This window comes from Hydra vulgaris, chromosome 02, assembly GCF_038396675.1.
Source record: "Hydra vulgaris chromosome 02, alternate assembly HydraT2T_AEP".
NCBI classification, from domain to species: Eukaryota; Metazoa; Cnidaria; class Hydrozoa; order Anthoathecata; family Hydridae; genus Hydra; species Hydra vulgaris.
The window spans coordinates 36280001-36292715 of record NC_088921.1 but is presented as its reverse complement, the minus strand read 5'-3'; the positions used below and the strand labels follow the sequence as shown (position 1 = coordinate 36292715).

The 12715-nt window shown below is 28.8% G+C and overlaps 1 protein-coding gene across 1 annotated transcript in view; it reads left to right on the top strand.

Moving 5' to 3' along the window:
* LOC100200027 (cell division cycle 7-related protein kinase) overlaps positions 1-12715 on the top strand; it is a 37513-nt gene continuing 24798 nt past the window's right edge. Inside the window, exons 1-3 of the mRNA XM_065790747.1 lie at positions 1-189; positions 4371-4454; positions 9257-9386. Coding sequence (XP_065646819.1) covers positions 33-189; positions 4371-4454; positions 9257-9386 — 371 coding nt within the window. The 5' untranslated portion in view covers positions 1-32. The remainder of the gene's footprint in view (positions 190-4370; positions 4455-9256; positions 9387-12715) is intronic.

Sequence of the window (12715 nt, the reverse complement as noted above, 5' to 3'; positions counted from 1 at the left end):
GTCATTTTTTTAGTTTTTAGATATAACAAAAAATGAATCCTGCAGAACTTATTTTAACTCCAACTAGAGAGAGATTATTCAGAGCTTGTAAATCACCATGTCATAGTAAAACTGAATCTCAACAAAAAAATAATACAGAAGAGCAAAATCTTAAAGAAGCTGAAAGGAATAAAATTAAGAACTCTAAAAGTATGACAAGTTTCTCAAAATCAATACATATATGTTTTAATAGTTGTAAAAAATAATTTCAAAAATTGGTAATACATATTATATTCAAATATATGTTAAAATAAAGAATTGATAAATATATTTTAGGTATATATATATATATATATATATATATATATATATATATATATATATATATATATATATATATATATATATATATATATATATATATATATATATATATATATATATATATATATATATATATATATATATATATATATATATAGGGAATGAATCTTTATTGGCAAAGCACTGTGTAAAATTCAAAAATTTATAATTGAGTTCTACTAGTTTACACACACACGCACACACACACACACGCACACACTCACTCACACACACACTCACACACACACACACACACACACACACACACACACACACAAACACAAACACAAACACACACACACCATGATTAATTGCTTAATCATGGTTTATAGAACCCTAGTTCTAAAATCAAAGCTCAACAATAATAATCTGGATTTGACTGGAATAGAATATATTATACTTTTGCTCACATTATTGTTTGGTATTGAAATTTCAAACTTATCATTGCTTTAGCAGCTTTAACAAAAAGCAACAAAAGTCTACAAGATAAGCTGTAGTGCTCTGGGATGCTTTGTTAAAAGTCACATTTGTATTGCATCTTATTGCATTTATTCATAATGTGATCCTTTTATTGTTAATAAGATGAATTTTATGCAAGTTTTATTTCTTATAACAGCTCTACTATTGTCTACAATTATTCATACAATAAATTATAGATAAAGAAAAACTTAAATATAACATAAACATAAAGAAAGCTTGAACATAAACATAAAGAAAGTTTGAACATAAACAATATAAACGTAAATACTATAAAATTAACAACATAAGTATTAAATTACATAATTATAAACAATATAACAATATTTAGAATTTGCAAAAGTCTGCAATAATTATTCAAATCAGCCCCTAAATGCACAGTACTTTTGTAGCAACAAGCTACAAAAGTACTACACTTTTTAAAATAATTCTGCTGTGAAGATTGCTTACAGCTTCTTAATTTAGACACATTAGCTCCCAAAAGAATTCATTTTGATTGTATTCAACAATTTAAATTTAAAAATAAGGTTGAGTTATTTGACATGTTTAGTCATTGACAATATAACCTAAGTACTGGAACCTAATTACTGTCACTGTATATGCTTACACAGTGAAATAACTGATAATTGTAAAATATATCACGACATTTTTCACTAAAAGAGTAGCGAATCCTTGGAACAATTTTTTTTTTTCTTTCTAACAATCTTGTCCTACAAACTTCAGCCAAAACAAAACTTCAACAAACTTCAACCTTTTTAGAATCAATTAATAATTGATTCTAAAAAGGTTGAAGTTTTAACCATAATTATGTTTAAGTTTTAACCATAATTATGTTTCAATTAAAACCATAAGTTTTGGATAAAAAATCTTAATAAAGAACAGTTGCACAAATTGTAAATATGTAATTTATACCTGTTTACACAGGTTTAAATTTATATTTGTTTACAAATAGCAGGGCTTGTATATAGTGTGTGGGTTCTTGTTCTTTTCACAAATAAGTGTTGTCGAGGGTGTTATTGACTAAGATCCATACTCTAAACCTGATATGTAGCAAGAAAAGTAGCGTCTTCAAATCTAAAAACACCATTTTGTTGCTTCAAACAATTAAAATTGAAACAATTTAATTTTATAAATTTTGATTTTTAGACAAATATTGTTTTTTAAGTTTATTAATCTTTTTTTAATTGTTTTGTTTATTCTTATAACTGGGTCAAATCATTATATTTCAACAAATTTGAAGAAAACTTTGTGGGGCACCATCTCTGATTTTCCTGATTTTTACATATTGTTATGTGCATCATGTAGATAGGTTAAATTTGAAATTTCAGACTTCCAAGTACAACGGTTCAGAAATTATAGCCTTAAAAACATGACACAGTGGCCCCCCTTGATTTACAAATGGTCAAAACAGACTACTTTAGAGCTGTATAACTTTTTTCTCACTTTCAACAAGTGTCTCATTTTTTCTAGAACTATTTTCTGGATAGTTCTCTCTTTAAAAAAGTGGTTTTTATTAACTTTTGTTAAATTAGAAAAAAATTATGACCTCCTCAACTTTGGAAAAAATCATAAAATTGCTAAAATATGTCAAAATGAAACTAACTGTAGCATTATTCTGTTCATCCACAAGTCTTTACAGATAGCTTTTCTGATTAGCTACTAATGTCTGCAATAAACGGGCAAAATATAGGCAGCTTGTTGCAGTTTAGAGCTTAAATATATCTAAAAGCAAAATGTCCACTCGCCTAAAATGTCCAATTTTCAGCCATTTTAAGATGCTTGTAAATTTTTCTAGCACTTTGTTTTGATTTAAGATTAACAGCATATAAGACCATTAGACCTAACTATCTGAAAATGCAAACATTATAAACTTGTCAAATTCACACCAAAAATGCCAGCATTTTTAAATCACCCTATTTTTCAATCATCAACGGTTGTATGTTACTAGAAACCAGTGCCCCTCTAATCTGCGAACTGGCCTATGTAAAGGGTGCAACTAATTATAAGTCATTTCTTGATAAAAGGAAAGATATGGTTGGCTGTCCTCTCCTTGATCTGGTCTTTATAGTAGATTGGGGCACAAAAAAAGGGGGCAATAACTTTTTATAGACGTTCATTATGGTTCAAATAAAGGTCTTTAAATTAATTTAGATATTTAGGTACTTAATACCTAAATATCTAAATTAATTTCAAAATGAAACCATTATTTCTTTAAATTCTATTTTATTATAGGTATTCAGTGGTGTTTATGTGGTCTGGACCCCTCCCCCCCCCTCACTCACTAAGGTGGGGGGAGGGGGTTTGGGGTGGCACCAATCAAAGGGGGAAGAAGGGAACCAACTTACAAAGGTATAAGCATTCATTTTCTAGCATGAAACATACATAATTCATTTTCTAATGAATATACAGTTAAGGCCGTTAGATCTTTATTGCATTTTTTCATGCTTTTACCATAAGATTCAAATTTTCATAGTAACTATCAAAAATGTGTGCGAGATTTTCCAGCAAATATACTATGTAATGGTCTTAAAAGGGAATTAATGAAAGTTAATTGAATTTGATTGGTGCCACCCCTTCCCCCCTCCCCCTCACCTTAGTGAGTGAGGGGGGAGGAGGGGTCCAGACCACATAAACACCACTGATTACCTATAATAAAATAGAATTTAAAGAAATAATGGTTTCATTTTGAAATTAATTTAGATATTTAGGTATTAAGTACCTAAATATCTAAATTAATTTAGAGACCTTTATTTGAACCATAATGAACGTCTATAAAAAGTTACTGCCCCCTTTTTTTGTGCCCCTATCTACTATAAAGACTAGCTCAAGGAGAGGACAACCAACCATATCTTTCCTTTTATCAAGAAATGACTTATAATTAGTTGCACCCTTTACATAGGCCAGTTCGCAGATTAGAGGGGCACTGGTTGCTAGTAACACATACAACCGTTGATGATTGAAAAATAGGGTGATTTAAAAATGCTGGCATTTTTGGTGTGGATTTAACAAGTTTATAATGTTTGCATTTTCAGATAGTTAGGTCTAATGGTCTTATATGCTGTTAATCTTAAATCAAAACAAAGTGCTAGAAAAATTTACAAGCATCTCAAAATGGCTGAAAACCACTTTTTTAAAGAGAGAACTATCCAGAAAATGTTCTAGAAAAATGTTGTTGAAACACTTGTTGAAAGTGAGAAAAAAGTTATACAGCTCTAAAGTAGTCTGTTTTGACCATTTGTAAATCAAGGGGGGCCACTGTGTCATGTTTTTAAGGCTATAATTTCTGAACCGTTGTACTTGGAAGTCTGAAATTTCAAATTTAACCTATCTACATGATGATCATAACAATATGTAAAAATCAGAGATGGTGAGCCACAGACCATTGGTTGAAATATAATGATTTGACCCAACTGCATTTTATGCTTTTGGGTGTTATGTATTCACCCTGGTTATCTTATATGCAACTGTTTTCAAAATAATTTGCTACGTATATAAAGTTTAAAGTTGTATAGACACATAAAATAACATTTATAAATTTTTTTATAATTCAGAAAATCAAGATTTTGCTTCTGATTTAATTCAAAACTTTCCATTTATTCAAAGTCATTTTGAGATATTGAAAACTGTTGGAGAAGGTAAGCTCTAGAATTCTTTTAAATAAAAAAATAGGTTCTTGGAAACTCTGATATAATTTTGGTCTTTTATAAAACTAAGATTATTTTATTTAACTTTTGATCTAAAATTTTTTACTCTTTTTGTAAGCGTTGCGTCTACCATAACAATAATAAAAAGAAAAAATTTAAAATTTATTTTTTAGCAAAAGTTAAATAAAACTACACTGATTGTAGTTAAAGTTTTAATCTTTTTTAAAAATTGTGGTTATAATATCATTTTTCAATAATTAATCAAAGTGTATCAAAAGACAAATTAGTATTTCAAAAGATTACAATTTTGTTGCAACAAAAATGACATTATAAATACAGTTTTTTTGTACTTAAAATACATACAGTGTAAAGAGTATCAATTCACAGCATTTTTTTGATCCTAGGAAGTGAAAAATTTTAAATTTACTGATTTTCCGGGAATTAAAAAAATCATTTTTTAAAAACAAGAGCACCAAATATTTATTTTAAAAATTTTCATTTCAAAAAATTAAAAGGATAAATTTAAACAATACCTATAGTATTTCCATATATTAAACAAGTTAAATTTGTATATACATATATTGAAAAAAGAATAATTTTACTGGAACAAGTAAGCATTTTTTGAACTTATTTGGTTATGAAATAAATTTAAAAAAATCTGAGGTAATCTAGAGATGAAGTCACTAAGTGAAAATCTTCATTTTGTGCAGAATTAGACAACAATGAAAATATTCTCTTGCTTTCTATTAAGGTTGTTTGTATACAAGTTAGTTAGGAGATCTAGCAGCCTTTTTAAATTATTTGTAATATTTCCTGTTAATTTATAATAATTTATGTTTATATATATATATATATATATATATATATATATATATATATATATACAACCCAAAGATGTTGTCCGAAAGTTTTTTCCATATTTTGTTGACAAAAAGTAAAAATTAAAATGCAAGACCGGAATTATTTTTTTTTATTAATTGATAGGCTGCCTGCCCCAACCAAACCCTCAGTCGATGTAGCAGCACTCCCTTGCGAGTCAGGCTATTTGTCAGTCAATGTAGCAGCACTCCCTTGCGAGTCAGGCTATAAGATAGTCGATGTAGCAACACTCCGCGCATGATTTACAGTAAAAAAAAATAAAAATAAAAACATTTTATTAAAAAAGTTAAAAATAAAAACATTTTATTAAAAAAAATAAAAATAAAAACATTGTTTATATTGTTAAAAACATTCAGAATGTTTTTAAAACATTCTGGTCAATTAAATTTGCGTTTTTGTGGTTTTTTTAAAAAACGATTTATTTGTAATTAAATTAATGGTTTTTACTTTCGTCAAACACGCAAATGTTGGACGAAAGTCAAAAGTAATTAAAAGTGATGTATGTGTAGGCGTAAGAATTACTCTTTTCCTTCCGCTCTTCCCAAAGACAACAAACTATAGATCTATATATATATATATATATATATATATATATATATATATATATATATATATATATATATATATATATATATATATATATATATGTTTATATATATCTATGTTTATATATAAACATCATCATGATCAACATGATCATCGTGATCATCATCATCAAGCTTTAGCCTCATCTTTAATGCTGTTCCTCTAATAAAACTGTCTTGATAATGTTCTTCATATCATGAACAAGGCAGGTATGGAAACTTTTATTCCTTATTTTCAGTTTTAGCTCATATCTCATTCTACTTCATGATTCTCACCTTTTTGTGCAGTTGGTATATTATATTGTAATCATTTTTTCATTTTTTTTTACAAAATTATCCATATCGATTTTATGGGTCTGATCTTATTACCTCTCCCAATGATAAGGCAGAACTTTTTTCAAAGAATTTTTTATCTAATTTGACTCTTGAATCTAATGGCTAAACTCTTTCTGTCATTCCAGTTAATCAGATTAACCTGTTGTTAGACATTCAAATTACTAAGTCTTCCAATGCCAAAGTCAACTCTTAATTGAATTCTGCATGGTCCAGACAATATTCCTATCATAGTATTACAAAAGTTTTCTCCAGAACTCACTTTATTTATTTCTAAACTATTAATAAGTGCTAAATAAGTGGTTCCAATTTTTAAAAACTTTGGAAATTGTTTAATTTCTATGACTATCCTCCAATTAGTCTCCAGTCCTCTAATTAGTCTTCTTCCTATTATTAGTTTTTTTTATATAAAGTTTTTTTGATTATTAAATTATTTCTTTCTAAACACAGGATTAAAGTCATCCTCAAAGGCCAATACCTTTTTTATTTCTAGTAACTTCTTAGGTACAGCAAGGTTCTATCTTTGCTCCTGTATTGTTTTTTATCCACATTAAGGATCTTCTTGACAATGTCATCTAAACTGGCCCTATTTCTATTGGCTGGCGATCCAACTTTTATTTCTATTGGCTGGTGATCCAACTTTTATTTCTATTGGCTAGTGGTTCAAATTATTGTCTAATTCTGCACAAAATTAAAGCCAAGCTTGAGTCTCCCATAGTCGTATAGTTGCATCTCTTTTCTTTTTTTCCGAATAAATCATAACCTCATAAACCCTAAGTGAATTTTAAATAAGTATTAGAGGATTTGACACCAAGCCATTATGATCACCAATTTTTACACTCCCTATTTGGATTCCTGTTGTAATTAGTTGTTTTTTTGATTTCTTGTTTAATTAGTTTTTTATAGTTTTCTTTTTTTTTTTTGCTTACATGTTCGGTTTGTTATAATATAATATAAATAAGAGACTGTAAAGAAGGCAACAAAAAAAATAAACTGAGTGGGAGGGCAGCAAATTATTTGAAATAGCTTGTGTAATTAAACCTTGAATGAGTTAGTTTATATTTTCAGCATTGTTTTTATGTTATGTAACTCAAATTAAAACAGATTTTGACAACTGTTTACAATAAACAGATTTTATTCAATTTATTAAATATTATCATACCAATCCTTTTCATTACTGTCCTGTATATCAAGGCGCTGGTAGGCCCTATCTAGCCATTAGAGTTAAAAACTCAATAATAATGATAATCTGGAATCAAAAAATCAAACCACAATAATCAGTTTAGATTACTGTTCCTTTTACTAACTTAAAATTCATCATAAGTTAATAGGTTTGTGTTAATTACCATGTTAAAATTAATGGTGCCCATTAATTTCTGCACAACTGTTATTGTCATTTTCTTACTTATGGTTAACCATGCCTTCAGCAATTCTTGTAGTGAATTAATAATCTTGCCTGTTTTTGGGCAAATATCCTTTGCCAATATCCCAATATTTTTCGATGGACCGGGATTTGTGAGCAATTTGATGGATTGAGCTTTTGTGGTACAAAATTAACCTTTCTCAATTTATATCACTCTAAGGTTTTTTTTAACGTAATGGCACAAATCTAAGTCAGGCCAAAACAAACAAGATCTAACATGCAATTGAATGAGTGGCAAAAGTTGCTTTTGAAGACACTCTTGAATATAAATTTCTGATATTAAAGTTAATAATGTCGCAAAAGCTCTACTCTTTTTTCCACAACTACAAATTGCTTGCCATAAGAGCAATTTTTTTCCATTTTTGTCCACAAGTTTGTATTTATACTTGTTGCTTACACTGCCACAAACAATATTTGTCACCAGGAATTTGACTAAAGTCACATTATAAGTCATCGTCCATCAAAATGCAGCCATTCAAGTTTGTCAAATCTTAGCTGTAAAGTTTTTGTGCTTGTGTTTTGGCAGTGGAATTTGGTTTGATGGAACGGTTTGGGTATTCAATTGATCAGAAAGACTTGTAATTGTAGTATTTCTTCACTTTCCTTACCAAAAAAATCAAAAACTTTGTACTTTATAGCTCTTTCTCTAACAAGAGGTTTTTCAAAAGAACAACAAATCTTATTTAGAACTTTTTTATTTTTAAAAAGTTTTTTTTTCCTGATCTTGAGCTTGTTTGATGGATAAAATCTTCTTATATTGTTTTATAACCCTTCCAACAGTATATATAACCTTCCAACAGTATATATAACCTTCCAACAGTAGATATAACCTTCCAACAGTATATATAACCTTCCAACAGTAGATATAGGAACTTTAGTAGCTTTTAAAACTCGTTTGTAGTTCCATGATGGAATTGTGCAAGATTTTTTTACGATTTTCAAATTGCTTTGATGACATTTTAATAAGTTATAATTTGAATTTCTTTTTTTTTATGTTTTTTGACAACTACTATCATTACTTGATTAAAATATTATTATTATTTTTTAATGTGTTAGTAATTTATTTTGAAAGTGGTTTCCGCTTCTCATTATTTTTAATCTCATGCTTTATTTTAAAAAGTTATGCACTGCATGATAATGTCTAGTGTAAGCAAAGAAAAGAGATATGGATAATAGAGATAGAACAGAGATAATGGTCAAACACATTTTGTAATGTCAGAGATAATGGTCAAACACATTTTGTAATGTCAGAGATAATGGTCAAACACATTTATATATGTGTTTGAGTTACAATTAAATTATTTTTTCATTGCTATTGTTAAGAAAAATGTAATTTGGTATAACAAATAAATAAAGTCTCTTGCTACCATTTTATGTAAGACAATTAAAAAACAGAACTCCTAAAGTTATCCAGATCCAAGTACTAATGTTTAAGATTTTAAGATTTATTTTTTTATTAAAAATTTGAATAGAACATGACAATGCCATAAATATAAAGAATCTGTATATGTGTGTATTTTTTTTTTAGTGTAAAAATTACAGTTTTAAATAAAATATTTTTTCTTTTATGGCAGGAACATTCAGTGTTGTCTACTTGGCAAGGTTACGTGAAGATAAATCACAGATGTATGCAATCAAGTATTTAGTACCAACGAGTTCTCCAGGTCGGATAGAGAATGAATTGCTTTGTCTACAATTGTTAGGGTAACTTTTTTTTTATTGCTATTAAAACTTTTAAAAGTGTTTTAAAATGATTTATATATTGTTTTGAGAAATTCAAAGTATAATGAAATGTAATGTACAGTCGTCCCCCGGTTAACGAACTTAATTCGGAGTACGAACTAGTTCGTTATCCGAAAAGTTCGTTAACCGAAACGCGTTTTCCCATAGGCCGCCATTAAAAAATTTTTAATTGGTGGATTTTGCCGAAATAATGGGGGAAAAAATTCAAAAAATTGTCCAACTTGATAAATAAAATAGGCAAAGTTGAAATGATTGAAACCTGAGATTTATGCACTTTTAAAAATTGAAACAAATTGAAATTGTGCATGAAAATTGCTTGTCAAAGTTTTAGGAAAAACTAAAAATTGAACATGAACATTGCTTATCAAAAAATGAAAATTCAACAAGAAAATTGCTTGTCAAATTTTTACCAAAAAATTGAGAATTGAACTTGAAAAATGCTTGTCAAAATTTTACGAAAAAATTGAAAATTGAACATGAAAAATCCTTGTCAAATTTTTTACCAAAAAATTGAAAATTGAACTTGAAAGAAAAATCAACAAGAAAATTTCTTGTCAAATTTTTACAAAAAAAAAATGAAAACTCAGTCGGAGTCATCCGCCAAGTCAATTGCAGCAGCCCTCTTCTGAGCAGTTCCAGATGGCCCAGCAGCTGCAGATGGCCCAGCAGTGAAAAACTTGTCAATGGTCGTTTGTTTTTCCCTGGCTTTGAGCATGGCGCGGAAATGCTTGACCCCAACAGCTTCAACATGGTCAAGAGCTTGCTCCACCTCAAACTTCTTGGGATGGTGGGCCATTAAAAATTCTTGGACTTTGTCCCAGTGGATGAAAAGATTTTTGATGTCAGCTGACTTAATGGGTTCCTCCTCCTCAGCAGTCTCTCCAGTTGCTTCACCTAGTTCAGCAGCCAACTCCCTCATGTCCTCCACACTCAGGTCGTCAGTGTTCTCTTGAACAAGGGCAGTCAAATCGTTGGCATCCACTTCCATGTTGAGGTTCCTGGCAGTTGCCACAATGTCAGCAAAGATGGCGTCTTCGTCCTCATCTTCCTCTCCTGCTCCTGGTGCAGATTGGCAGGTAGCTGGATACAGGGGCTTCCAAGCAGTGTTTAGGGTTTTTTGAGTGACCTTCTTCCAGGCTTTGGTGATGAGAACGATGCACTCCTTGATGTAAAAAACCTAGAAAAAAGCACAAAAATATTAGTGAAACAAGACAAGAAAAAAATGAAACAACAAAAGCACACCCAGCACAACCATTCACCTCCCAGGCTTCCATGACACTCACAAAACTGAGGGGGAAATGCTGGACGGCGCGCCCGACCTTCACGCACGTGTGCACGCCATTTGGCGGTCCCGGTTCGTTAACCGGGGGAGGATTTTGGGCAAACTTTCGGTTCGTTAACCGAAAGTTCGCTAACAGGGGGGTTCGTTAACCGGGGGACGACTGTATATAAAAAAATCGAGTATAATGAAATGTTAGAAAATAACAAAAACAATAGGTTTATTTTAAAATGTAAATCCACTTTTACCAAGGTTGAGGGAGCTACTACAGTCAAGTACTTTTTTTTATTGTGGTTACATCTCTCTCTCTCTCTCTCTCTCTCTCTCTCTCTCTCTCTCTCTCTCTCAACTCTTTTACTTTGAAACACAAACCTTGACAAACTTGCTGTGCAGAGAAACAAGTTGAGTGTGGGACTACCAGGGACATCTCAAATTTTTTTTTGCTTAAAAATCACTTTTCCTAATGGTTTCTGTAAAGTTCTGGGTGCAAATTCACTTTCATAAAAAACTTTCGTAAGCGTAAGTTTGGCGTAAATTCTAAACTTAATAATTTTCCTATTCACAAAAGTTGCACAGTTGCTAAGCACAAAACTTAAGATATATTTTTCGTAAGTTCATTTCTTAAATTATGGTATTCACAAAACATCTTAAGAAAATACTCAGCTAGATTTAAGTAAGAAAAGTTACGTTAGTTAAGAGCTACCTTAACTTTGGCGTAACTTTAAAATGTGATATATTGATTTTTTTTTTGTTAATATTTGTGATAAGATTTTCTAAAAGTTTGTGATAAATATAGTGTATATGTCCCTTTAAATTATAGTATAATTTATGCTATAATTTATAGGGACATATACACTATATAAAGGATTACTTATTCTATTCTATTAGAATAATATTTGTTTGTGCGTGCCTACAAATAAATAAGCTGTAAATTGGTGCTACTAAAACTTTCAGTCTAAAATGAAAAAATAATGTTCCCAATGTTTATAGTTCAATAAATTTATGTTTATTAAAAGATTAAGTTAAGTAGTTTTATGTTTAATATATTTATAATGTATAACTTAAAGAGAATTCATAAGAATTTTGTTATAATTATTGTCAGTTAATTAAGTTTTATATTACCTTTTTAACTTGAACATAGTTCAGTGTGTGCATATATATATATATATATATATATATATATATATATATATATATATATATATATATATATATATATATATATATATATACATATATATATATATATATATATATATATATATATATATATATATATATATATATATATATATATATATATATATATATATATATATATATTTATATATATATATATATATATATATATATATATATATATATATATATATATATATATATATGGACTGGACTGGTTTTGGTCCTGAACCTGGTACTGTTGGAAGTTCATTCAGTAAAAGATCTGTGACACTAACTGAGAGTTGTTTTCCAGCTTTATTTTCTTCCTTCTTCATTTTTTTTGCTTCTTGTGCCTTTTTATCACACTCTGCTGATTCCTTCTTATGATAACTTCTCAGGTGAGTAAATAAGCCAGTTGTAGATGAAGTAGAACAAGATCTTTTTTGACTGCATTTTCTAATTTTACAAAAACCCAAAATGGTATCGTTAATTTTACGCCTATCAAAATAATTCCAAATAACGCTCCTTACTCTCTCGTCCTCCATTTTGAAGCGTAATAATATAATTTTACAGTGACTTTTTGAAGCGTTTTAATACAATTTTACAGCAACTTTTTAAATATTGAACTTTAGGTTCGAAATTCGAATTATATTTAATTAACTAAACACATTTGATTTGAGTTTGATTATTGATTAAACTAGAACTACAAACTTGAAACTTCAAGTTTTGCACACCTCTAATATATATATATATATATATATATATATATATATATATATATATATATATATATATATATATATATATATATATATATATATATATATATATATATATATATATATATACA